At 38.9% G+C, this 26156-nt stretch overlaps 1 protein-coding gene across 1 annotated transcript in view; it reads right to left on the bottom strand.

Moving 5' to 3' along the window:
* The window catches only part of BNC2 (basonuclin zinc finger protein 2), a gene marked incomplete at its 3' end in the record, with an annotated part of 331914 nt that overhangs the window by 97481 nt on the left and 208277 nt on the right, over window positions 1–26156 (bottom strand). Inside the window, exons 3-4 of the mRNA XM_082497584.1 lie at window positions 17569–17671; window positions 474–709 (exon numbers count right to left, since the gene is read on the bottom strand). Of these exons, the coding sequence (XP_082353710.1) occupies window positions 474–709; window positions 17569–17671 (339 nt within the window). The remainder of the gene's footprint in view (window positions 1–473; window positions 710–17568; window positions 17672–26156) is intronic.

Raw genomic sequence — 26156 nt, 5'->3', positions numbered from 1 at the left:
TATACGTTACACTGTAAGGATACTGCCCAACAGAACCATGGTCACAACCCCCATTTCATCTACCTCTTATTAGATACCTTGCTAAAGAAGGAAAGAAAAGATGAAGGAGCTGCTGACTTGGATCTTAGTTTCTTAAGTCAAACAGTAGCCCTTGAAAACTTGTCAATTGCCTTTGATGACCAAATCAGGCTTGCAGCTAGCTAACCTCAGTATTTGCAGTATTTAAGGTATTTCCTACAATAAGCGTAAGCAAGGACAAATAAATACTATGGTACGAAGGAACCTGCATTTTTTTAGCTTAGGAAAAATTCAGTATTTTATTTTGCCAACACCATTATTAGTCTTCAACATGACCCACTAAATTTACTTCATATTGTTCTACATCTTTGGGTGCACAGTCACTATGTCGGTACAAAAAAAAAATAAATAATCAGTTAACTGAGTTTGGAAACATGCTTTATATTATTTCCTACCTGAAGGATGTAGCCTCGAACGTAGTCTCGAAGTGTCCAGCCTAAACCGTGTAGAATATGCAACACCTCCTCTTGCTTCAGTACACTGAAGAGTCGGTCAAGTAGTATCTTCAGCCTCACAGGCACAGCCTGAGTACCATAGAGCATCAGGCTGCTGATGTCAAACACAACATTGGACTGCACAATCTCCACTTGGGTTGGGTGGTAGAGGTGCTGAGTACTAAGCTTGTCCAAGGCTGAAAGAAAAGGAGTTAAGGATAAGAGAAGAGCTAAAGGAAAGACAAGAAAATAATCCCAAAGAATTATCTAAACACATTCAGTTTGGCAGATACACTTATTTTTCAGAGAAACATCACCTGGAATCACAGAATCATTTGGATTGGAAGGGACCTTTAAAGGTCATCTAGTCCAACCCCCCGAGCAGTGAGCAGGGACATCTTCAACTAGATCAGGTTGCTCAGAGCCCCGTCCAAACTGACCTTGAACGTCGCCAGGGATGGGGCATCTTACCACCTCTCTGGGCAACCTGCGCCAGTGTTTCACCATCCTCCTTGTAAAAAATTTCTTCCTTATATCTAGTCTAAATCTGCCCTCTTTTAGTTTTAAACCATTACCCTTTGTCCTATTGCAACAGGCCCTACTAAAAAGTCTGTCTCCATCTTTCTTATGAGCCTCCTTTAAGTACTGAAAGGCCACAATAAAGTCTTCCCAGAGCCTTCTCTTCTCCAGGCTGAAAAACTCCAACTCTCTCAGCCTGTCCTCACAGGAGAGGTGCTCCAGCCCTCTGATCATTTTTGTTGCCCTCCTCTGGACCTGCTCCAACAGGTCCATGTCTATCTTGTACTGAGGGCACCAGAGATGGATGCAGTACTCAAGGTGGGATCTCAGCAGAGTAGAGAGGCAGAATCACCTCCCTCGACTTGCTGGCCACGCTGCTTTTGGTGCAGCCCAGGATATGGCTGGCTTTCTGTGCTGTGAGCACAGATTGCCAGTTCATGTCCAGCTTTTCATCCACCAGTATGCCCAAGTCCTTCTCAGCAGGGCTGCTCTCAATCCATTCATCCCCCTGCCTGTATTGATAACGGGGGTTGCCCTGACCCAGGTGCAGGACCTTGCTCTTGGCCTTGTTGAACCTCATGAGGTTCACAGGGCCCTGCTTCTTGAGCTTGTCCAGGTCCCTCTGGCTTGTCAGCTGCACCACTCAACTTAGTGTCATCTGCAAATTTGCTCAGGATGCACTCAGTCCCACTGTCTATGTCACTGATCAAGACAATAAGCAGCACTGATCCCAATACAGACCTCTGAGGGTCGCTACTCATCACTGAACAATTCTTTTTCACAGATGCAGTCCAAAACAGGCCTAGTTTCCAAGCGTCACTATTAACTTTAATTCCTACAGTAGAAGGGTGCTGAGCTGAGCCCCAGAGACTACAATACTCGTAAGTTCAAAAGAAATTACAGAAAATTTATGATTAATTGATGACCAAGACTGAAGCCATGCAGAATTGATTGGGACAGGTAAAGGTTTGACACTTAATCTCTAGGGGAAAAAAAGAAAACAGATACACCCTGAACCCTGGCCTTTAAACAGGTTAAAAATTAGTCCCCTGATTTACCATAAATTCTATCATGAATTCACTACTACATGAGCTGACTAGTTTGTTTTACCCTTCTGTGTGAATTTCATGTTATTCACTGTGATGTGAATAATTTCAAGATGAGGGGAGGGGAGGTTTGCAGGATGAAGGTAATTGTTATCCCCTTGTGAAGTTAAATATGATGGAATTGCATATGACATCATGGAGTATCAATGTTTACATTTAATTTTCTTTCCACTTTATGGATGATGTTGCAGCACCTCAGCTTCTCACTGTTTTTTTTTAAACAAAACTTTCTGAGCATTTAAAATAATTTTATAGGGACTTCTTCTCCTGTACTTTGGTTTCTTCTTAGCTTCTGGTCACTGGAGAGTTCATGTACTCTTGATAAATTGCTTTCTTATATCCAGAGCGCAAAGGCCCTTATCATTTACTCGCTGGCTTCATTCAACACGTTTACTCCAAGGAATACTTTGTCAAAGAGTTCTGGTTTCCTCATACTTCATTTCTTGCAACTGATTTGTCTGATCTTTCCTATTCTAGTGGTTAAGTCAACTTTGAATAAATAGCTTTAAATATTAATTTAACATTCAAAAAAGATAAGGAATTGGCAAGCCTAGGGACTGCAGTCCTATGTCTCACTGCAGGACATTTATACTGCAGAATGTGAAGGGTGGGATTTTTCTTCCAAAAGCTCTTCCAAAGTACTTTGGCTATATAGGCTTCATGATGTGGGACTGATTTATTTACAAGGTCTAATGAATGGGATTTGACTGAAGCTTAAACAAGTCAAATACTTTCCTACTTTTTTTTTTTTTGCCCCATTTATGTATGATATTTTTGTAACATGGTTATTTTGCTATGACTGTAACAGATGTGTCATTGAAGTACTCAGCTACAAAAGCCTAGAAAATTGATTTTGTTACTGTGCAGGCTGTGCTGTATGTGTGCTGATATGTGTACCTGGAGGGCAGGGAAAGCATTTGGAAGGAGTAAAATAAAGTAAATTATTAATTTTTTTTTTTTTTTTTAGAAAATACTACTACTACTGGCAATAAGAATGCTGTGGCTAATATTAGGGTTAAAAGATCTAACACCTTCTACAAGATGATCAAAATAATTAAGCAGATGTGGATCACCTTGAGCTTTCCACCTTCAGTCTTACAGAATGAGAATAAGGTCCAAAGAGGTTAACTGGCTTCTCCAAATTCAGACCAGAGTCAAGACCTGACTAAATATTTTCTGTACACTCAATGCTTTTTAATCACTGCATCATACTGTATTTCTAATATATCTTAATACTTGTTTTTGCTTCTCTTTACTTAACAGTAAACCCTATGCCTGCAGTGAGGAAAAGCAAGTTCTTCCAACTAAAGGAGACTTGGCTTGCTGAAGATTTTAAGGTCATGATTCTACTTTGGCCCAAGTCAGAATGACTGTAAGACATCTTTATCTAAAGGCTATTGGGTGGATTATAAAAACTCTGTGGACATTTACCCACTTCATGTGATGTGATCACTCTAAGGAGAGTAGCTTTGGAAAGGCTGAGATGGCATAGAAGTGAAAGAAGAAATAGAAAAGGTCCTTTTAAATTACTATGCACACTGTTTGACCAGCAAACACAAGTTTTTACAAGATACCCTGTACTATTCCAGTTATCCGCAACATTTTTTTTTCAAGCAATATTATCTATAGACACCCACTTCTCAAAACACACACACACACAATGAATTAGTCCAGTGTTGGATTAACATTCCAAGTGACACTGGAATTATCTCCAATTTTGATTTGTGGCCTTATTCTGCACATTATGTCATAAACAAATAAGAAGTGCACTTTATCCTTTTGAAGTACAGGTCAGGATATGCACTGAAATGTGTAATTTATATCACAACAAAGCATGTATTTTTGCATGGGTGTGTAAGAACATTTTCAAACTAAAGACAGACCTCATGCTACAGACCAAAAAAAAAAAAAAGAAAAGAAGTTATACACGAAGAGAAAGGAAATGCACTTGCACTCATATGAGAAATAATAGTATGGTAAGCATCAGAAATTCTTACAGACCATTGACTACTGAAACCCCTTGTACTTGATAGAAGAATGAAACTTTTCACTATAATTTGTAATTTATAAGAAATATCTTGTTTCTTTAAAAGAGATTGCTAAGGAAATAGTTGACAGAAGTTGCTTTCTGTAGTGCTTCTGATTTCTCCTCTGGTATCATTAGTGAACTAATGCTGATGTTCTAGGTGGATTCAAGAGTCCATTCATGTTGTTGGACACATACTCTTTCACATAAGAGATAAGAAAAGGACCTAAGTCTCATTGTTGGTTTTTCCATAAGGACAACAGTATCAATTTATCCTTCTTGCTAAATATCACAGTAGATAGTTGTATTCTGCTGTCCTGAACTGCCCATCTAATTTCATGTGGATAAAGCATTGCTCACCATTTTCTGTTCCAAACTATTGGTTCACTTTCTATATACTAATGAACAATGCTGTGTTTCACAGGTGAATTCATTCAATAGTATCTGCAGCAGTGCTTAGGAGACTTCAAGATGAAACATGCTCTATAAAAGAATGAGCTTTATCATACCTGAAAAATGACATAAACAGATGTGTCCTGATTAAGAAGACATCAGTGACTGAACATCATAAACGACACATTAAAATTCCCTTCCTAGTGCAGCATGAGGTATTACTCATACTTCTTACACCTTCAGTGGGCTCAAAAGTTCACCCAGAAAAGTCTTAACATGTTTGTGACTTTTTGGTTGTAACCTGAACCACTGTTTCCAAAAACATGACTACCATGGGTTCAGCTAGGTGCTTAAATTAAGAAGGATACTTTTAAACAGCCCAGTTCAATTCTTAGCACTGCCCCAACAGTCTGATATTCTTTATCTCAGTGTGAGTGGAAGGCTGTTCAATGATAGAGGAAGAGCCGATCTAATGAATCTTAAAATCCCATACTTGCTGAGTAATTTATTTTCTTGCGGAACAGTATAAAAAGCACCTTGTATTTTACTATAACACACAGCCCAGTAATATTTCCATGGTGAATTCTAAATTTCAAGTACTTGTTTCAGAAATTTTAACTATTAAAAGGGGGGGGGGGGGGGGGGGCAAAAATTATTAGGTAATTAGTGTAGAAATTAGGAACCTTTCAGTACTGTTTTTCTTACCTAACTCTGAAGTATCAAGCAAGTACACACCACAATCATTTAGATAATTTAGAATATTTCAGTTGGGAGGGACCTACAATGATCATCTAGTCCAACTGCCAGACCACTCCAGGGCTAAACAAAAGCTAAAGCATTTTATGGAGGGCACTGTGAAAATGCTTCTTGAACACCAACAGCCCTGGTGCGTCAACCACCTCTCTAGGGAGCCTGTTCCAGTGTTTGACCACCCTCTCAGTAAAGAAATGCTTCCTAATGTCAATCCTGAACCTCCCCATGTTGGCTTATCCACTCTTTACCTTTTTGAACAGTAACAAAATCCTCCAGATTTTACAGAGAGTCTGCTCAGTATAATCTGAATTGTAAAGAGAACTTTAAAATTGACACAATGTTAGTCTTTACATTACAGTCTGCAATATTCTTACTATGCAAAATTCCAGCAAAAAACTTTGGACCTATTTGTAACAAATCAATGAAGGAACTTCTATGTTCCATTTGTGGTTTGTTTGTTTGCGTTTTTTTTTTTAAATGTGGTAAAACAGGGAGGGGAAAACTACTTCACCAGTTATATTTTACTAGAGTTTTGGGACCCTGTGTAATTCGAAGGAAATTAAGTACAAAGATACATTGAAATAAGGCTCAAATACTTGATCAATTTATCAAAAGACAGAAAATAAAGACAAAATCTTTCATCTATACTGTGGCCAGTTCATAGGCTCAGCTATGCAAATTTACTCATTGACCTTAGACCCATTCCTTCCCAACGTGCAGTGGACAAGGCCAACCAAACTAAAAGCCATGCTTCTGTGTGGATTCCATTTTGTTAAGCAAAAGAAATAGAAGTATGCAGTGATGAATTCTGTAATTTAGAGGTCTCATACTGCTTTTTGAATAGCTAAAAAAACGCATGACATTTTGCCTTTACTGAACGTAAAAGAATTTTAAATATCCTAGTTTTAATGCAATTGGAGTTGTAAATACACATACCTCTTGCTAATTTCCTGATCCTAAATAGATATTTAGGAGAGAGGGATGAAAAAGTCTAGTGAAACTCTCTCTCTCAGCTGATTTGCCTGGCCGTGTATCTCAGATCATCACAGAGACGAGCTAGTAAGTTGCAATGTACAGATCATTATGGGTCTCATTTCATTTCCATTTTAAATTTGGGCTCTGCCATAGTCCCACTCTTGATTTTCTTGCATGCTCTCTAGCCAGTTCTCTAAATTACCAAAGAGGGATACAGTTGGGGTGCATACAGATATATACATGACAATTCAGAATTTTACAAACATCATCATCTTTCCAGTTTACTAGATTTGTTCAGGGGTTAATAGGAAAATAAAAAGGACATTTTATGTAGTCTGTGTCCAGACAATAACAGAGAGCTCTCCAGACTTTTTTTATATCTAAATAACTGGGCCACTTTCTGCAGCAAGAGGAACTGAAATCGGCAGACAGATTAAATAAGAAGATTCCATAACACCATTGCAACAACAGCATGTTGAGTATGGTAAAACAGAGACAGTATTATTAATGGCAGTGTGGAGCAGTGTGGAGCACTGTAGTTTGCTGTTGATTTTAGGAGTGAACATGAACAGCTTTACATTTTTCAGAGTTCAAGATTTTCTTCTTTTCCATCAACCACAGAACAAGAAGTAACAAATCCTTCCAAGAACAGAAGGTAGCTTATGAAAGACTAAAATGCTGGAGGGACAGGCAAACTGCTGCAGTCATAAGTGGTGGTCTAAGATAGCCTCCCTCAGGATGCAGATTTAATACCACCTGTAACATGGTGTAATATGGTGCATTTTGTAGGTGGAAAAAATTGCTCCCCAAAAATATCATGCTTAGAAGGTGACTAAGGACAAGAAAACTTGCCAGTGTCTACTGAATGGCTCAAATATTTTCATGGTGTAGGAAATTATCCCATTCAACCCTGGCACAAGCGAAGAGAGCATGGCACATTAACATTTACATGGGTGGGTGAACATCCTGAATCAGTCTAGGTATAAATTCCAGCTACAACATGGCATCCTTTGGTGATCTCCATTTCACTTCTGTCTTCATCCCTTTCACAAGTTAATCCAGATAAAAATGTGCACTAAGAAACTGTGGATTTCAAAAAATCATGAAAGGAGAGTAAGTACAGCATATTCTGATTCATAGGCAAAACCAACCTTTCCTTCTGCCTTTTACTGTATTTAAAAGCTAATAATGGAAACCATTTGCCAAATGCATTTAGTCTCTGACAGGGACACATATGTGATCTTCTAATTTACAGCTTGCATGTACAGATGTTCACACTTAGTAAAAGAATTCTTAATAGCATTTTAAAATTAAATGTGTGTTGATAATAGGTGTTTCAAACCCAAACAACACAGCAACTAAACTGATAAATGTCTTCATGCCTCACCATGCCTCATGCTCTAACAACATTTTTGTAACAGATCAAAAAAAAAAAAAAAAACAACCCAGCACTTCAGTTGCATGTACACAAAATAAATGTTATTAAAAAAAGTCTGAATAAAAACTTTCATTAATTTTTCTGTCTATGATCTGATTCCAAGTTGAAACATTTAGACTGCTACTAGGTTTATGTAGCCGAAAGCAGAACCACAGTTTGTTCACAGACGTTGCTTGCTGTCTGCAATTTTTTTTATCCCTTTGCAAAACTTTGAACCCCATCCAGCTTTGACACACTGCCTCTTCAGTTAATAACTATCAAGTTTCCCCTTGTCTCCTGTCTACTTTTCTTTGAGGCAATTGCGCACTCAGCACCCCGAGATAATAACACACATCTATAAGATAAAAGCAATGGCATTAATGTAATTGTCTGCCTTTCTCTCTTTAGCCTAATCTTTTTTTTCCTTCAGTTTTGACTGCCTCTGTGACACCTGTTTTTGTCTCCTCTGATCCTACGACAGGTTTTCCGCTGACAAGGTTTTTGCCTGACAGAGATTCTGCCAGACAAGAACATAATAAAATATGAAGAACTGCTTGTCAGAGTTTCTGCCAATGCTCACATGAAATAGAGAAAAAAAAAAAAACCTGACTTTTTTTTTAAAGGGGCCCTGTGCTGGTCGCTTTTGGCCTGTCAGGAAAACAGCTTCCCTGGCCAACTCCTGCAAGCCAAACAGGTGTTTTCTTTTATGTTTTCTTTCTACACAAAAAACTTTTCCTTCGATAGTGGAAAACATGTTTACAGAGGAAAAAAGAAAAGAACAAAAAAACCCCAAAATGCCTTGTCCTAACTTAATGCCTGTAAAATGAAAGTTAGACCTAACTTTGTGTAGTGGTACCTCATAAGCATGTTTTTAATTCAGAATTGACCCCTTAAATAAATAAATAAGCTGGTGAGCTTTTTCTCTCTCCTCCTAGTTGATAGCTAATGTGTTCAAAGGAACAAGCTGTAAAGGACCTTCATTCCAAGTTCTCAGGAAAACATCTGGGCTACTAGACACTTCCTGCGTGGGCATACTGCATGAATGAAGACACCTGACTATGGGGACCATGGTAGGGAAGATGAGACAGAGCCTCTTCTCTTCTGTGGGATTTGGACCTTGCAGTCCTCTCCGTCAATGTGTGCATTTTTGCCTAGGTGAAGGAGGACTTCGGCACTGATGATTACCCTGATGGACAAGCACATGTAGATTAATCTTGAGAGCGTCCTAACACCCAGCTGCGTTTAGGTGTGTTAGTATCATCTTGTCACTTCTGCTAGAGAAAGCAACTATTGATCAGTCCATGGTGCCACAGCCCTGTGTGGACCAATTGGCCTTCATTGCAGCCTCTGGAGATCTCCACCCTGCATTCTCAGACCATGAGTCCAGGACCCCAACTCAGGCCTGGACCTTCATTCCTTGCCTGTCTGCAGTCCCATCTTCTAGACGGCCCTCAGATGCATGTTACAGCCTGGTCTTCTGCCCTGTCCCTTGCCCCACCTTCTTTTGTTCCTGATTAGAGCCTGTGGATGGACCCTTCACCTGACTCATTCCCTTGCCATGCCTGACATTGTCAATGGACCCAGTTACCAGCACCTGGTTCTGTCTGTCTACTGTGAGCAGGCCACAAGGAACTGTGCCGATGGTGCAGGCGTGGCCAGCGCTGGAGTTGCCCTTGACTCCTGGCTCAGACCTCTTTGTTGGGCAGCTCCACTTTTGCTGCTCCTTGACACATGGATTGACAGTGTCGTTGAAACCTACAATTTATAATGGAAGCCACTAAATTAATATATGTCTTTCTATTACCTTGACTAGTCATTCATCTTGAATCTTTCCTACCTCGTCTCCAAAGCCAAATGCCTCTTTCCTATCAGCCCTTAACACCTTAAAAATATTCTCTCCCTTAATAAAGGTGAGATAGGAGTTAATATGTATCTTAATGGTCCTAATACCATTTGGTTGACGTACTATATACAGTGAGACAGAAGCACATTTGGGAGTCGTGGATTGCAGTCTGGATTTGGAGGCTTTCCATCCTAATCCAAATGCACCTCAAATTCCATTAACTGCAATTCACACATTCACAGAAAGTCTAGGTTGGAAGGGTTTTCTGAAGATTGTCTGGTGCAGCCTTCCACTGAAAGCAGGGCCTCAGATTAGGTAACCTCTGGCCCTGTCAAGCTGAGTCTTTGATATTTACAGTGGGGGAAATTCCACCACTTCTCCAGGCAACCTATTCTGTCTCTTTTGCAACCTTGATAACTGTAATGAAAATGCAACAGGCATTACCCACCTGTTAACATCATTCCGTTTGGATCGAGTCCTGTGTTGTAGAGATGTTTCACAAAGGCAAGCCAAGACCATGGTGGTGTTCCAGTCTAGGGTGTAACTCTGGTTCAAGCCTATGAAATGTTTTCCCACACGTGCTAAAGCACCTCAGTTTTTCCCAGGAAAAACCCACTGTCCTAAAGTTGCAGACAGCTGAAGATATTCAGACCCTGGGAAGACTGGTTCATACAGCTAGTTCTACCACTCATAAACATCAATCTTTCCCACCCCAGTTCATGTACTGTGATCATTTCACAAAGCTCTCGTTAAATATACTTCAGAAAAATTGACTGTAATGAATTAGAATATAATTAGAGAAGTCTTTGAGACTCATGTTATACATTTCTTGTATTATCTTTTCTAGTTCTGAAATCCAGATGGAAATGGGATAATAAAGTAACACTATTGTCTGCTAAATTGATCTGGGGCAAGTTTCCTCATAATGCTACACCTCAAATTGAAATTTTTCCTAGCAGGTAAAAAAAAAAATAAATATTTTTTTCCATTGAATTTCACATATGCAAAACAGAAAGCTGAAGTAAAGTTACCCATGGTATTGTCATTACTTTGTAACATCTGAAAGCAGTATGAATTTTTTATTCTTGCAGTCAAATCCCATTTTAACCTTATAAAGCTATATGGAATGGAGTGGAAGGATTTGTTTCATTTAGAGCACTTTCAATTTGTGTTCTGCTTAACCTAGTGAACTCTAGTTAATTAAGATGTTCCTATAAACAATTAAGCTTCTTGTAGGATCGTTAAGAAGATATAAAATTTATGATGTAATAAAGTGTAATAAAATGATAAAGTGGTTAGCACCATCACAGCAATTCATGTGCAGCAGCATAGGTGTTAAAAGAGACAAGTTAGCAGGTACTGTCACCTAAACATCCTGGAGAACTGTGGATGCACGTTGCAGAAGTCCACCACTGCTGCCCCACAGATCCGTTGGTGATTTGCACTCTCAGGTCCCACAGAATTTATCTTCTGGGAATCAAGCAGCGAGCACCAGACACTCTTTTGCTCCTATCTCAATCTATGCCGTGTAGTGAACTTCCTCTCACCACACTTAAGCGGGCAAGATTAAAGGGGCAAGACTAAGGGTTTCTCTGACTACTTTTCCAAAAAGCAGCCCCTACTTTGTCTGGAAAAACAAATTCCAAATGCTAATTTAAAAAATCATTGTTTTTATTGTCTTTGCTCCATCTTGCACATAGCAAGTCTATTATTTTTTTTCCTTACTGGATTCTCTTCTTAAGAAGAGGGTGTAAGACATCATTGTCCAAGACAGCTCTTAGCATTTTATCCTGTGGTATTGGGTGTACTAAATGGGATGTAAAATGTAAACTGAGTAAGGATGGGCACCAAATAACAATACCTTGCACTTTTGAAATAGCGTTAGTCTAAACCTCTCTGGGCATTTTATAGCTAGTCAAGGGAGATCATAGCTATAAAAGTGGCCTTATATGTATTTCAGAGTTGCCAAGGAGTATCTGATGGCATTAACGCCAGTTTTGTGAGAGTGACCAAGTGTGATCAGTAAATGAAATTTTTTTTCAGACAATAAAACGTTCACAGTGAGAAAGGGCTTCACTTTGAGATGTGAATATAGCTCAACCCAGCAGAAAAGGGCACTATGTTTCAGAATGGGTCAAGGTCTGTTTAAGGCTTACCAGGCACTGGAGCAGTCCTTAGCTGACTGCTTAACGTCTGGTCAGGGATAATCTCACCTGACCACATCCAAAGGACATTGGTATATTCAAACCCAAGGTTGTGAGCCAATAAAGCTGGGGAGAGGGAGAAAGGTCTAACCTCTTCCTAATTGCATTAAGATGTCCTGGTGGTGGCAGGGAAGAATAATAAAAAAAAATATCTTAACTTGAATGGACCCCCAAGGAAATCCAAGGAGGTGTGAGTGTGAACATATGTAAGTTAGAGCCTGTGGTTTGCCCCCAGGGAAAACCTTACTCTACATCTGAGGTTGTCAAATTTGCATGAGGACTAAACCCTTGACCATATGGTTATCTAAGTATCAGCTGAATACAAGGGTGGAAAAGGAAGGCTTTTTATTTGATCTTGGGGCAACTAAGCATTATTTCCTTTCTGTCACTTGTTGTCTTATAAACCTTTGAAACAATATTATTTGTCTTGGATGCCCTAATACTTGGATATTCTCATTTGCTTTTACCTCAGCTTCACTTGCACTAAGGGTGATCTCGGAGTAACCCAAAGCAAACACCACATCACATCATTCCTACCAGCGTGGCAAGCTTTAAAACCAGATACTGGGTCACAGTACCCACAAGATAACAGAGTGCATCTTCGCTGTGCTGCATTGGCCGCTTTGGGAATTGCTGCTGAAGGGAAGCAAAAAGGGATGGCATAGGCAGAAGGGGGAACTTAAAAAAGTGTTTACCAGCAGTGAATGTTAATCAGGTAAGGTTCCTGGAAGCAACTGAGTAATGAAAAATATGCCTCAGCCTTCAGGGTCAAAAGGAAGTTATAACAGAGGGATTAAAATGATTTTGTCGGTAAAAGACAGGAAAAGCCAGACTAGATCTAAAATAGTTTTAGTTTAAAAGTCATGAAGCGCTAGCCTTTGTTATCGATGAATTGTAGATAATTACTTTGCTAAGAATCTCTATGTAACTAAAAAAAAAAAGAAATTGGTGATGTTCTCAAGTTATTTTAAAGCTTTTTAAAGAATCAAATAAACTAAAAAGAAGGAAACAAATATGTTCAGTATGCTAAAATTATGATTATTGTTTATATCCTATGGAACGATACAAAAATAACACAATTATTTCACCAGTAAACTATAATAATCGGATTACATTTCTCCTTTCCTTTTTTAGTATTTATTCTCTACTGTCTCAATTTTTAAGTAAAGAACAATATGGCAGTTCTGCCAGCTTTTAGAGAGACTTAGATCTGTCACGTGTTTTTGTTTTGTTTTGTTTTGTTAGAGATGATCTTTGACTTCGCAAACCTGGATTATTTTCACTTAACAGCTTTGGCCTGAGACAAATATAGGAACCCTGCTGACTTTTATTTCAACATAGCACTTCTCTTCCTTCCTGCTTCATTCCCATGCAGCTCACATTTAAAATCTAAACCTCCTTCCTGGACCAAATCCTTTCAGCAACTTCAGGGTAAGGGAGAGATGCAATTTCTAAAATTTCCACAGCATTCTTCTTTTTCTTTCTTTTTTTTTTTTTTTTTAATTTACACCTGTCCTTCCTTTCTTTTGTTCTCACTTTGTGTTTCTTCTACCTGACAATTTCATGAACTACCATGTAGAAATTCAAAAAACTCAACCATTCTGTATGAAGAAGTCACAGTCATGCCGTGCATCTGATTTTATGACAGAGCATTCTCCATTTTCTAGTGGAGGTGGTTGTTTTCACTGTAAGTCTCATTTACAGCAAGCTAGTACGTGCATTATACAAATACTTGCAGCAGAAAACATCCTTCACAAGGTGAAAGTGTAACCCACATGGCAAGTCTCTGAACATTGGATGTCAGCTTTTAAACTAAAAAAGAGTAATGGATTTGCCCTGTGTACCAAAATGTACTAGTTAATGTTATTTACATTAAAACTGAGAGGAACTTAATCTCAGCGCTACTAGACAAAAGGCCTGACCAAGTCTTGGACTGGAAAGGAGGCCACACGTGGCCTCATCATACCTCAGAGAGGTACTAAAGACTACTTGAATAAAAAGTCCGTCCCCGAGCCCTGCCGATTGCCATGATGCAGATGAAAAGACATCAAAGATCACTAGAGGACTAAGGATCAACTTTGAGAGAAAAAAAAAGAAGGAAGACAGCAAGAATATTCACAGAATACTTTATTTCCTAGAGTAGATGAAACAGTGTGAAATTCAGCTAGTCCAAGAATACACAGTATACCAAAAAACATCTGAAAAACATGCTGCTGCTGTCTGATTGAGTTTTAACAATGATTAGTTTGAGGGCAAGACATGGAACTAGTATTTCAAATTTTCTAATTTTCTAGATTTTCTGATTTCTAAATTTCTCTTTGAAACAAGGTGACAATGATTTCAGACAGCCTTAAAAATATTATTGTACTGTGTTTTTTTAAATCACTGTGAAGTCTGAGATACTGAAACAAAAATAAATAGAATGAATGTTGTAAATAATAGCTCTAGTCCACTATGACATATGTGTCACCTTGGCACACCTTTTTAGAGCAAAACGGTTATGAGAGAGGGCAGGTGATACTTCCCATTGATACTGCATTGGGTCTTTTGATCTGTTGGCCTAGGTATAATAAAAGTATTTTTGGTAGCAGTACAGTAGTTGTTATGCTGACATCAATGACAAGCATACAAGGCAAAATGCAAAGTCAATGAAATCAACATCCTTTTACTGCAGACTTGCTTAATTTCTTTCCTCATAGGCTAAGACACTTCTGCTAGGGGAAGTGGGTGGCAAATAATGTGGCTTTTTTTTCATTATTTCCAATAAATTTTGAGTAAGTGATTTTTGTGCTAAAGCTAGTAAAATGTCATGGCTATCTTCATAGTATGGTATGTTACTTTTAATGCAACAAAAATAGCAGGAGAAGACACCAATTCAAGCACTCAAGAAAGTACCAATTTTTTGTAGTCATCTTACTCCTACATTATTTAAAAGCCACAAAACAGCAATTACCTGTGTTAGAATAAATTCTCCTTAAAACCCCCCAAGTATTTATGTTTTAATAAGATTTTACTTTTCACCATATGAACTATACAAAGTATTTTAACCATTAAAAAAAAAAAAAAACAGAAGGAAAAACATCCAACTGTTATCTGTCTGCCTGCTTGAGGCCTAGGAAATGGCTTATCCAATTTAAACCATTTATTTTTCATTTAAAAAAATAAATGCCCACCCAAGCTGACAATATGAAAGCCAAGCTTCAGCTGAAAACAAATTAAAACAGTCTAGTTATCCAAATCCCTTAAAATATCCAGAGATTTGCACCAGCAATACCCGTTCTCCATTACGCACAACACTACAAGGGAATGCTGCGATACTCTACGCAGCTTTTGGCTTCAGCTTTAGAAATACTGACGGTAGGATTACCACTATAGCACAGGGGTGCAGGGTCAAAATTCGATAAGCTGAACTTTTGCCAACAGAAACATTTATCTTGCCACAAAATAACTTCTCTGATGAATCTGTTCATATATTGACAATCCTACTTTTGGCAACTCCAGAGAGAAGACATTGAACTTGTAGGAAACCTTTCCTTTCAAGATGTGCACAGCTCATTTTAGGTGAGCGAGGAAAAACAGGAGAAAGAGAACGGAAGCAGGAAAAAAGAAAACAGGCCAGCAGTTGCTATGTGCAATAATACTGCGGTGGCTGTATGCCCTTTCCTCCTTACTCCAAGAATTTCAACATTTTAAATGGCAGTTATTAACATGAATTAACTCTGCACAGATTAGTCAAGTACATCATGAAAAGACTGCAGTTCTAAGCTATTTTTGATCTATTCGGTTAATTATGATTCTAGGTTATCAGAACTGAATAAGCGTGGTACTTCCTGTTGGAAACACCTATTCTTTGATAATTACATTCAGTAAAGTACCACACCACGTGTAAAGGTGCTGAGTTGAAATTCATTAATAAAAATCAGAAGGAAACCCTTTAATTAAAGCAGCAGGAAATACCATTTGCATTCAGGGAACAACTTCTGAAAGTACCATGCTAACGGTTTAAAGAAAATCAGTTCTGAACAGCAACCTGATTCAGTCATTTTGAAATCCAGGCGCTACAGTGCAATGAATTGATCAGTCTCCTGAATGCTGCCCTCAAAATCCTGGAAAACAGCTAAGATCAAGAAGTGAAGCAGATGCATGATATTCTCCAGGAAGTAATTTATAAGCCTGTGCTTTGACTATGTATATGAAACATACATCTGACTTGTCTCACTCTGCCATAAAATGTAAATACTCCAGATGAATGTAGACAGTGTACTAAAAAAAAAAAATAAATCAGAGCATTCTTCACTTGGTACAGTAGTAAAACAAACACTTTCTAATAATATATAGCTGTATTAAGTTTTCTATTTGGATTGTTAGGCACTCAAGTACGGGAGCAGGTGGTGTATCCCTAATTATCACATTCACCTTTCAACTTTCTGGATTTGTAAAACAGGGACATTTCTATTATACACACTGTGGTAATCTCAGATTACCATCATATATTCTGATTTTGAATTCAACCACCTCACAGAGAAGAATTTATCAGGAAAATCTGATTGCCCTTTCCTAAGATGTACTGGCTAAAAAGAAAATGTGGGGTGCCTATATGCCAGAATATAGTGCTAGACTCCTAATTTCTATTACTCAACAGGAGGACTTCCTTCCCTTCCCTTCCCTTCCCTTCCCTTCCCTTCCCTTCCCTTCCCTTCCCTTCCCTTCCCTTCCCTTCCCTTCCCTTCCCTTCCTTCCCTTCCCTTCCCTTCCCTTCCCTTCCCTTCCCTTCCCTTCCCTTCCCTTCCCTTCCCTTCCCTTCCCTTCCCTTCCCTTCCCTTCCCTTCCCTTCCCTTCCCTTCCCTTCCCTTCCCTTCCCTTCCCTTCCCTTCCCTTCCCTTCCCTTCCCTTCCCTTCCCTTCCCTTCCCTTCCCTTCCCTTCCCTTCCCTTCCCTTCCCTTCCCTTCCCTTCCCTTCCCTTCCCTTCCCTTCCCTTCCCTTCCCTTCCCTTCCCTTCCCTTCCCTTCCCTTCCCTTCCCTTCCCTTCCCTTCCCTTCCCTTCCCTTCCCTTCCCTTCCCTTTCCTTCCCTTCCCTTCCCTTCCCTTCGCCGTTCTTTCCTTTCCTTTAAACCATTTTGCCTTCTAATTGTGTATACAGCTCACTCTCTATCATGCATAGCTTAATCAAGACTGTCAAGAAAAAAAACAACCCACCAAACACACAAAACAGTAACAGATAAACACAATGGAAGGTCTATAAGTGTATTTTGATGCCTTTATATAGGATCTGGGCATTCTAATCCCTCCTTTCTTTCTTTAGCTACTTAAACATCAAATGAGAGGTTCAACTCACAGATCACATATGCACACTTTTGTTGAGCCATATAGGATACGCTTATTTCATTCTGACATCGAAGACTGAAAGTTTGACTTTGGTATGTTTGAATTTCCATCAGGTTCAGTGACTTATTTGCTTACATGTCTTTGCAAATACAATTTCTGCTGTGCAGCCATACTATAAACTTTTAGCCTTTCTGCTAAGCCCTGCTAGAACTACCTTATTTCCTGGAGGCTACAGTATTCCTTTAAGCTGTACACAAGCTGCTGAACTCCAGTGGCGCTTTAAGCTATATAACAGGCCCTCACTTTTTCATCCGAGAAATTGCTGTAAAAAAACCACATGCACGCGTACACATGCACAAGCACAGAGTGTATGCACACGCATGTACAGACAAATGGATAACACTACTGTCTATATCACTCCAGCTCTTAGTATTGAAAGATACTGGGAAAGATGGACAGAACAGAGAAGAGAAGCCTGGAACAGACATTTCTTACCATGTGCCACCCAGCCATGTTTACACTGATCACAGGTTCTCAGGTTAATCTTCCCTGGCTGAAAACATTCACATGTGCAATTTACCAGTGTACAGCGGATGGCCTGGAAAAAGAAACAGAAAACACATATTAATGTCTGTCTTCCTTCTTGTACAGATCTGTTGTGAGGGCTAGGAGGGTATTAACTGTACAGCAAAAAACAGCCTTCTAACGTTCAAAGAAAGCATTGCTCATTCTTTTAAGTAGAGAATAATTTTCTTTCAAAAACATACATCAGTATCCCTGAGCAATGACAACTAAAATGCTTATTCAATAATAACATAGTCTGTTGTCCCATCGAGATGAATACATTCCTAAAGTCTTTAAAAGAATTGCTCTATTTCCTTTAGGAAAAAAAAAAAAAGTGGTACAATGAGGATTCTGTAGGTGTTCTACAAATTTCCTGGTTTTGCACCAACTGCCTGAAGGAACATGTTACTAGTGATGTCTTACTACAGCAGCATATCAGCTTGATTAAAATCAAGAGTAAAATGAGGAAACAAAAACATACAAAAAGGAAAACTACAGATCTCTTTTCCCTTCCCCCATGGTATCCAAAGGTTATTCTCAAGTTTCCTTTTTGGGGACCACATAAGATATAACTCTGCCACAGAACGGAGTCATGGATTTTATGTGTTCCCAAAATAGGATAAAATGATCAAGGTACAAGAACAGACTGGTTCATAAAATGTCCTGTAACTTTCCTGTGCATCTATCACTTTGTCCAATATCTAGGCATAGCCCTTTACCTCTTAGCACTCCCTGTTTCTCAAATTTCTATTTCTCTGTTTCGCAAAAGATTAAACTATTTCAAAGCAGTGATGCTAAAACTCCAGTCCCATGCAGAGATATAAAATTTGCTTTACAAATACACGTTATTAATCTCTCATCTCCCTTTTTAAAATTATTTCAGAAATTACATCGGTTTACTTTAACAGGGGTTAGCTACGTCCACAGAAAAGTGAATATAAATTGAATGAGACTCTTCTTAATGTGTAACAGACATATGTTTTTAAATAGTGTAGAAGACGACCTGTGCACTTCAAACTGCTACTAATAAATTTATGGCGTGCATTTAGATGTAATTTGCATGGAGATTTCTGAGAGAGAGAGGCTTATTCTGATCATTCACAGATTAACAATCTACTGTAACTACCAGAGCTGCCAGGAAAAGATATCTCTATAGATTTAGATGCAATCAATGATTACTTGGGGGCTAAGGTGGGGGAAGGGTGCTTGGTACCTATGGCCACTGAGATACAGAAGCATTATGAAGGCTCTCGCCTTTTCCAAACAATTAACACCCCGCCACACACACTCTTTCCATACCAAAAAAGAATTACCCTAACTATACTGGCTGACAACGAAAAAGGTTCAGTTATTTTAAATGTTTTATCTATTTACTTATTTATCTGCATCGGACAGCAATTTAAAGCCATTTGTAGTTCACAGATCCACTGAAAATCTGTATTTTTTTTACAAATTTCTGGTATAAGAGTCCTTTCTCCTTCCTATACTATCTGCTCTTTTACTATCTTTTACTCTCAAAAACCTAGTGGGGAAAAAAAAATCCTGCTCTATTATGCCTGACACTTCAGGGCCTCAGTCCCAATGTCACCTGTCCAATTACTCATTAGCTAGGTTATAAAACACTGCTGTATGTATGTGTGATTAAAAGAATTAGTAATATGAAATATAAGGGTACCAAAGAAGTGCTGACCATGCAAGAATAATATATGTGTTTGTGGGTTATGAGAAAAAAATTCTCCTGAAAGGTCCTGTTTCATGTTCAATAGTTTATTGACTCAGTAATATATCAGGTCTCCACTGGTCAGTAATGGTGTTCTTTCTCTAATATGTTCATTAATTAATGAACTCAGTAATTAATTGTACTGCAAGAAGGGCTTACAAAATGGTATTCTTATTTTACCATTAAAGGTTTCCTCACATTCACCGTCTTTTTTAAATCTCTGCACCAATGTCATACACATTTGTTGTATTTGACGTTATTTGGTCTTGTTCATGTGTCACTTACAGTATGTATAATAGCAGTAATATAGTGTACGTACACATACTAGATGAAACTGTGCCATTTGGTAGTTGCTTTATTAAGGCTCATCAGCATTTCCATTAGAACTCTACCTATTTTTGGCATAGAGGTTAACAGGTTGCCTGTAAAAATTGGATTCAGCTTGAACCTGAAATACAATGTTTCAGCCTCAGAGTGAGTTTTATTACACACATTCAAAAATGATCCATTTAGTCATCATAAATTATAAGATGGGGGGAAAAAGTTGAGAGGTTTCATCTTTCTTTCCCTCTTCCCTGAGTTAAAGAGTCTTGATGGTGTAAAGTGTTTACGGAGATAAACTAATTAGTAAGATTTCTATCTTTTATACATATGCCCCCCCCCCAATCATGCAAACTTTTCAGAAACTTGAAAATATCAGCTTGTTCCTCAAATAACTAAATCTGAAAAATATTCAAAAAGAGCTATGCATTTTTATAAAGTAATACAGAATGTCATGAGAAACTCCAAAAATAAGCAGCATGGCCAAGGCATTCAGCCTGGCCTTACTTGGCCACTTCTTCTGCAAAGCGTGCGTTGATGCCAGGCTGTAATCTGGTTTCAGTAGTTTCCCATCCCATCACTGAGAATTGCATGCATACTTCTAAGTGACGAGGATAACGCCTCAAGCTGCAAGATGGTAATTTGGGACTGGAAAAACTCATATTCTAGTACACATTCTGGCATGATCTTGGGAAAATTACTTTGTTAGCCTGATGCCTATATTCCCTAAGCAATAACCAGACACAATGATAGTGAAGTGTTGTCATCAGGGTAAATGCAACACAAATTGTGAGGCACTCTGTAGTGATGGAGGCTATTGAAAATCTCAAGTAGAATTTAGTCCTTACTTCAAAGATCCATTTTTCACTTTATGCAGTTAATCCAGAATCATTGTAACTACCCCAGATCACTACAATATCCAACGTGAAACTTGGAGGTGAGAAGATTCAAGATGCCAGGAATGCTGTGTGTTCCCACGCACAGGAACGGAACGTTAACATTCATTAACAGGAAAGAAAGCATTGTCATTAAAGACCTTCACAATGCAACCAACGTATGCCCTCAGCCTTGCAGAGGTATGCATCTGAATTATTATACAGTATCTTTCCACTGGTTTTCAATAGCATTTAGCTTAGGCATACAAGTCACTGATGGTTTCTGCAACAGGCTCAGGAATGACCCAGAACAGCAGTGGGAGATGAATGCAGCCATAGATTCACCTAAGAATCCAAAGCTTTAATGCAGCCCCGCCATTCCCCAGCAGCAGGACTTTATGTGACAGAGAGGACAGAAGTTCAGTAGCTGGTGTGCTTGTAGGTAGCAGCGTGGATTGGTGTAACTGGGGTTGGATAGCTGTCACTGCCTCATCTGAAAGAACGGGGAGTAGGGATAATAAAAAGATCCTGGGTGAGTTTGCAGCAGCTAAGTATTGTAGCCATTGTTCAAACCTGTTAGAAAATAGGTATAAAAATCCAGGTGTGTAGAAATGCTAAACCTTTGCCAGAACATGCTTCTGGAAGAGTACTGCTAGGTTTTCCAGAAGTCATGCGCTGTAATTCTGCCTGCACAACGTATTGCTAAAAATTTTATGTACTGGGACTCTGTGTACCACACTATATTGTAGGGAAAGAAACAGAATTTTTTTCTGACTACGGTTTTCCTCAGAAACTCCTCCAAGAAACACAGAAAGAAAACAGAAGGAAAGGAAAAGAAACCAATGGCCTTGCATAGTGCAAGGAACAGTCAAATCAGCACATACAGGATCCCCCTCTACCAGCTGAGAGGCAACCATGTACTGAGATGACAACTTGCAGGTTAAGGAAGCAACAAAACATGTTTTTCTGCAGCTTCTGGAAAAGTGCCATTATGTTCTACCATGTCAGTGGTCTGCAGGTAACAGCGAGTTCTCGGACATTTTTATACCACCCTTCCACTGAGCTCCTGACATAATGCTCTTTGCATTTCTACCAAAATCACAGTGGCCCTTGAGGACCTGTGGAGGAAATGGACTGGGTTTCAGTAGAAACATCTTAAATAGTTTACACAACTGACTCCTTAAACCTTAAAGCAATGCCATTAAGTTTTAAAAGTAAAATACACATATACAAGAACAAATTAACGGTTTTATAATTGACACTGAAACATTGAGAAATATCTTGCTCTTGTCTCTCAGATCTTCCTCCTGTAGAGTGTAATGCATAAAGAAGGGAACTTTACCTACTATTAAAGCACGTGGTCTAGTACACCTATGCATAAGTTTGTATGGCTAACATTAAAAGATGTTAGACCTGACTTCGGTGGGTTTCCCCCAGACCGAGGATATTCATTTAACATAGTTTGGGTGATTTAATTATATCTAACAAGTAAATATTTTTCACCTATTAATAGGAACAGCCTATAGCAGTAATGGAAAATCAATCTGCCTGGCTGTTTTGCAGAGCCTCCAAGAGATAAGAAGCAATAATGAAAGGGATCACAGTATGGGAGAAGGAGTACATGTGAAAAATAGATATGATTCCTCCTCTGGAGTTCTTAGAAGTGAACCCAAAAGACAGAGGCAGTTTAAAATGATGCAACATTCTGGAGAGACAGATAAGTTTTGCAGCTTCCTTTATCCTGAATTTTAATAGCATATGTAATAAAAAATCTTAAAGTAACTTGTGACAAGGCTCCAAGAGTCCTGTGAGGTTAAACAGCGTCTTACTGAAGTCTCAGCTACATCCTTCTATGCAGTTGGCAGTGTTAACAGAGCCTCACTCTTTATGTCCTTGCCTCATCTTTCTCAGGTACAAAAAGGTATTTAAGAAATGTGTCCTATCAAGCCATCTATGATATAAAGGATCACTGTGCACCTGAATACATAATGGACTCAACTATACTCACTCTCTTTGCATGGAAGTTCCATCTACCTGTCTAAAGCATCTACCATACATTTATCCTGCAGAGCTCACACAACCTAAATCCATGGTTACCAATCACAGGAGCACAAGGCTTGAGGATCCCTTGGTCCAGCGTTTCTGAAATCTTTTTAGTGAGACTTCAAACCAGCAAACTGGTGTGAAAGTGCAGTTCCTTACAGCTGCATTAAAATCAGTAAGACTGTGTGAGTATGTATTCTGCACAAAGGTATTAGTTGGTAAGGATGCCCGGGTTTTTAAACACACACGTATACACATATCTATACTTAAAATTTAGATTTTGCATAATGTGGTAATTCACAAGTTCTACGTATTTTAGCAATAAGGGCAAGACCTTTCCATATTTAATTGACAGAATAAATGATCTTTTTATGAGTTTAAAAATAATAAAAAGTTCTGGTGATGTATGTCAATAAACAAAATATTTGGATCAAGTGAAAACTGGAAAAGTAAAAGCAAAAAGCATTTTTTGCAGATTATCTCTCAACTTTAAGAAAAAAACGAACCCAACATGTCAAATACAATCTTTTCTTTTGTCTGTCAAACAGTTTTAATTCTATATTATAAATACCGCATACCTAATTTTGAACTAATATTTTACTGAAAGTAAACAGAACTGTCATTGGGAGAATAATTTAAGGCCACACAATAGTAGGTCTTGAGACACGATGGCACATCAAAATACTCAAAGTTTACGAGCAAGAGGTTGATGAGAAACAGAGAGATCCTCTCTTCTGTTGCTGTATGTTGACTCATGACAAAAAAGGATATGAAGCAGCAGACAACAGGTAAGTCCTGCAAGTGTCCCAGCATTTTTTTAACGGAAAGTCTTCTGTGCCATTAAGTTTTTCTTACCGTTTCTTGGCAATAAAGAGAAGAAGATAAAATACATCTATATAAATTGACACTATTGCTCAGCACAGGATTGTACCATACTACAGTTTTAGATTGGGGGATTTTTATTTCCTTTTCAGAGCACAAATTACATGCTCTGTAAAGAGCTCTTAGAAAATTTGTCACTTCGTTACTACTTCAGGAATCCTTTTTTTTTCTCTCTTGTCAAGTAAGTATTTCTTTAAAAGACCACAGCATAAATTCTGCTGTGTAAATGGCAAAGAGATCCCAATGAAATTATACTATTTTTAATAGCTGGCAAATCAGGAGTACAACAGAGTTTGTTTTAAATTAACACCAAAAAGAGTATCATTTGCATACTGACATTTAGGAAATACACAATGTGACCCACCTATAGTAAGCCTGGTATTACAGGGAATTGTTGTGGTTTAACCCCATCCAGCAACTAAGCACTACACAGCCACTCGCTCACTCCCTTCTGGTGGGATGGGGGAGCAAATCAGAAGGGTAAAAGTAAGGCGACTCGTGGGTTAGATAAAGACAATTTAATAGGTAAAGCAAAAGCCACATACGCAAGTGAAGCAAAACAAGGAATTCATTCACTGCGTCCCATGAGCAGGCAGGTGTTCAGCCATCTCCAGGAAGGCAGGGCTCCATCACGTGTAACGGTTACTTGGGAAGGCAAATGCCACCACTCCGAATGTCTCCCTGCTTCCTTCTTCTTTCCTCACCTTTTATTGCTGAGCAGGATGTCATAACGCCGTATGGTCGGGGAGGTCCCTTTGGTCAGTTGGGGTCAGCTGTCCCAGCTGTGTCCCCTCCCAACCTCTTGTGCACCCCCAGCCTACCTGCTGGTGGGGCACTGTGAGAAACAGAGAAGGCTTTGACGCTGTGCAAGTCCTGCTCAGCAATAACTAAAACATTGGTGTGTTATCAACACTATTTTCAGCACAAATCCAAAACATAGCACCACACCAGCCACTATGAAGAAAATTAACTCTATCCCAACCAAAACCAGCACAGGAATTTTTTGCAAGTTATAGACAGCCATACCACCTAAGTGAGAGATGACGAAACCTTGGAGGCGGGCAATAAAAAATCTGCAGTGGTTCAACTTTGAGCTAGACTTTAGGAGAAGTATATTTATATACTTATATATAAAGTTATATTTGAGACCAAAAACTTGTGTCCTTATTATCACATATTTGACAAGACTTAGGGAACTAAGCTGTCGGCAGATAATCACACCTACAATGTTATGAGGCAATCACTAAAAGTCAGAGCTTGGGTACATTTCACTAGTTGTTTAAGCCCGTGAGCATAAAAAAAAAAAGAAAATTTTGTTTTTCAAGAACAAGTATGATCCAGTCGTCGTCGTTGTCCCCCCTCTGCAGTTGTCTGTAGCTCCTCTCTGTGATTCAGAATGTTTAGTTGCTGAACCTGTACTAGTTTGGATTATAGAAAAATCACAGTGCATAAGATTGTAAATTTCGTTTCAAGAGAAAATATTCCTTCCCGAGGAAACTCACAAAAAAAGGGATTAAAAAAATCTCCAATAAAATTAGAAAAGCAGATAAATAGAAATCACTACACCTTTGCTAAGTTAATTTCCAAAGTGTATTTTCACTTCTAAGAACACAGGAAAATTGGGGTGGAAGTGCCTACTTTCTACAGAATGAAGAGTATATATGCAGAAGCATTTCTGTCTCTGCAGAGAGACCTGTCTCCGTCATGTACTTCTGGTACAAAAATGACAATTTTTAAACTCACCTACAGTTTTTATATGGGTAATTCTGCAGCCAAAACTCTGGACAGAAAGAGAGGGAATGCCTTCATTCTGATACTGGGTCTGTCACTCTCCCCCCCCCCCCCCCCCCCCCCCCCCCCGGCAAAAAAACCCAACGCAACAGTAAGGGGAAATGTACTTTGCATTTGAATGTTCTTAAACATTCGTGCAATGCAATGAGGTTTCTGATCTCTCTCCCAGTGATACTCAAATATCTTCTGAATCATTCACTCCATCACAGTATTTTATTAGCAATTTCACATCACACTATATTAGTATTATTTCTTACTTGTATTTATTTTGAGTAATACAATTTGAAAGGTACTAATGTTGTTATATTTTTCTGTGGCATACAGGAAAACAGTAATACAATACGAAGGGAAGGATGCTAACAAGAGAGAAAGCTGTTAATAGGTGTTGTGGTTTAGGCCAAAATCCACTACTGGGGACCTGGGGGACCCCAGATGGGATCGACAGATGCTCCCCTCTACCCCTCTTCAAAGAGAAGGGCAGAGTAGGAAAAAAAGACTTATGAGTTTAGAAGGAACTAAACTACTTTAATGAAATATTAATAATAAAATAAAAAGAAATAATGAAAAATATATACAAAACCATATCAAGCTCCTGAGATGACAATCACGTCACCGGCTGGCACTGGGGCAGTCCCAGGCTGGACTCAGTGACGGACGGGAACTGGATTCTGGATCTGGATTCAGGATCGGGATCACAGGCAGATGAACAGACAGAGTCCTCCTCAGACGTCGGCCATTGAAGGAAGAGACCTGACCCTTTGATCCCTCAGCTTTTATACTGAGCATGAGGCAGATGGGATGGAATGCCCTGTTGGTCAGTTTTGGGTCACCTGTCCTGTCCGCTACTCCCTGCAGGTGGGACCCCACTATGCTTTTCCGCTTCCAAC

Source organism: Vanellus vanellus (genome assembly GCF_965231255.1).
Source record: "Vanellus vanellus genome assembly, chromosome: Z".
Lineage (NCBI taxonomy): Eukaryota > Metazoa > Chordata > Aves > Charadriiformes > Charadriidae > Vanellus > Vanellus vanellus.
The sequence above is the reverse complement of the archived record's forward strand: the minus strand, read 5'-3'. Positions and strand labels throughout refer to the sequence as shown.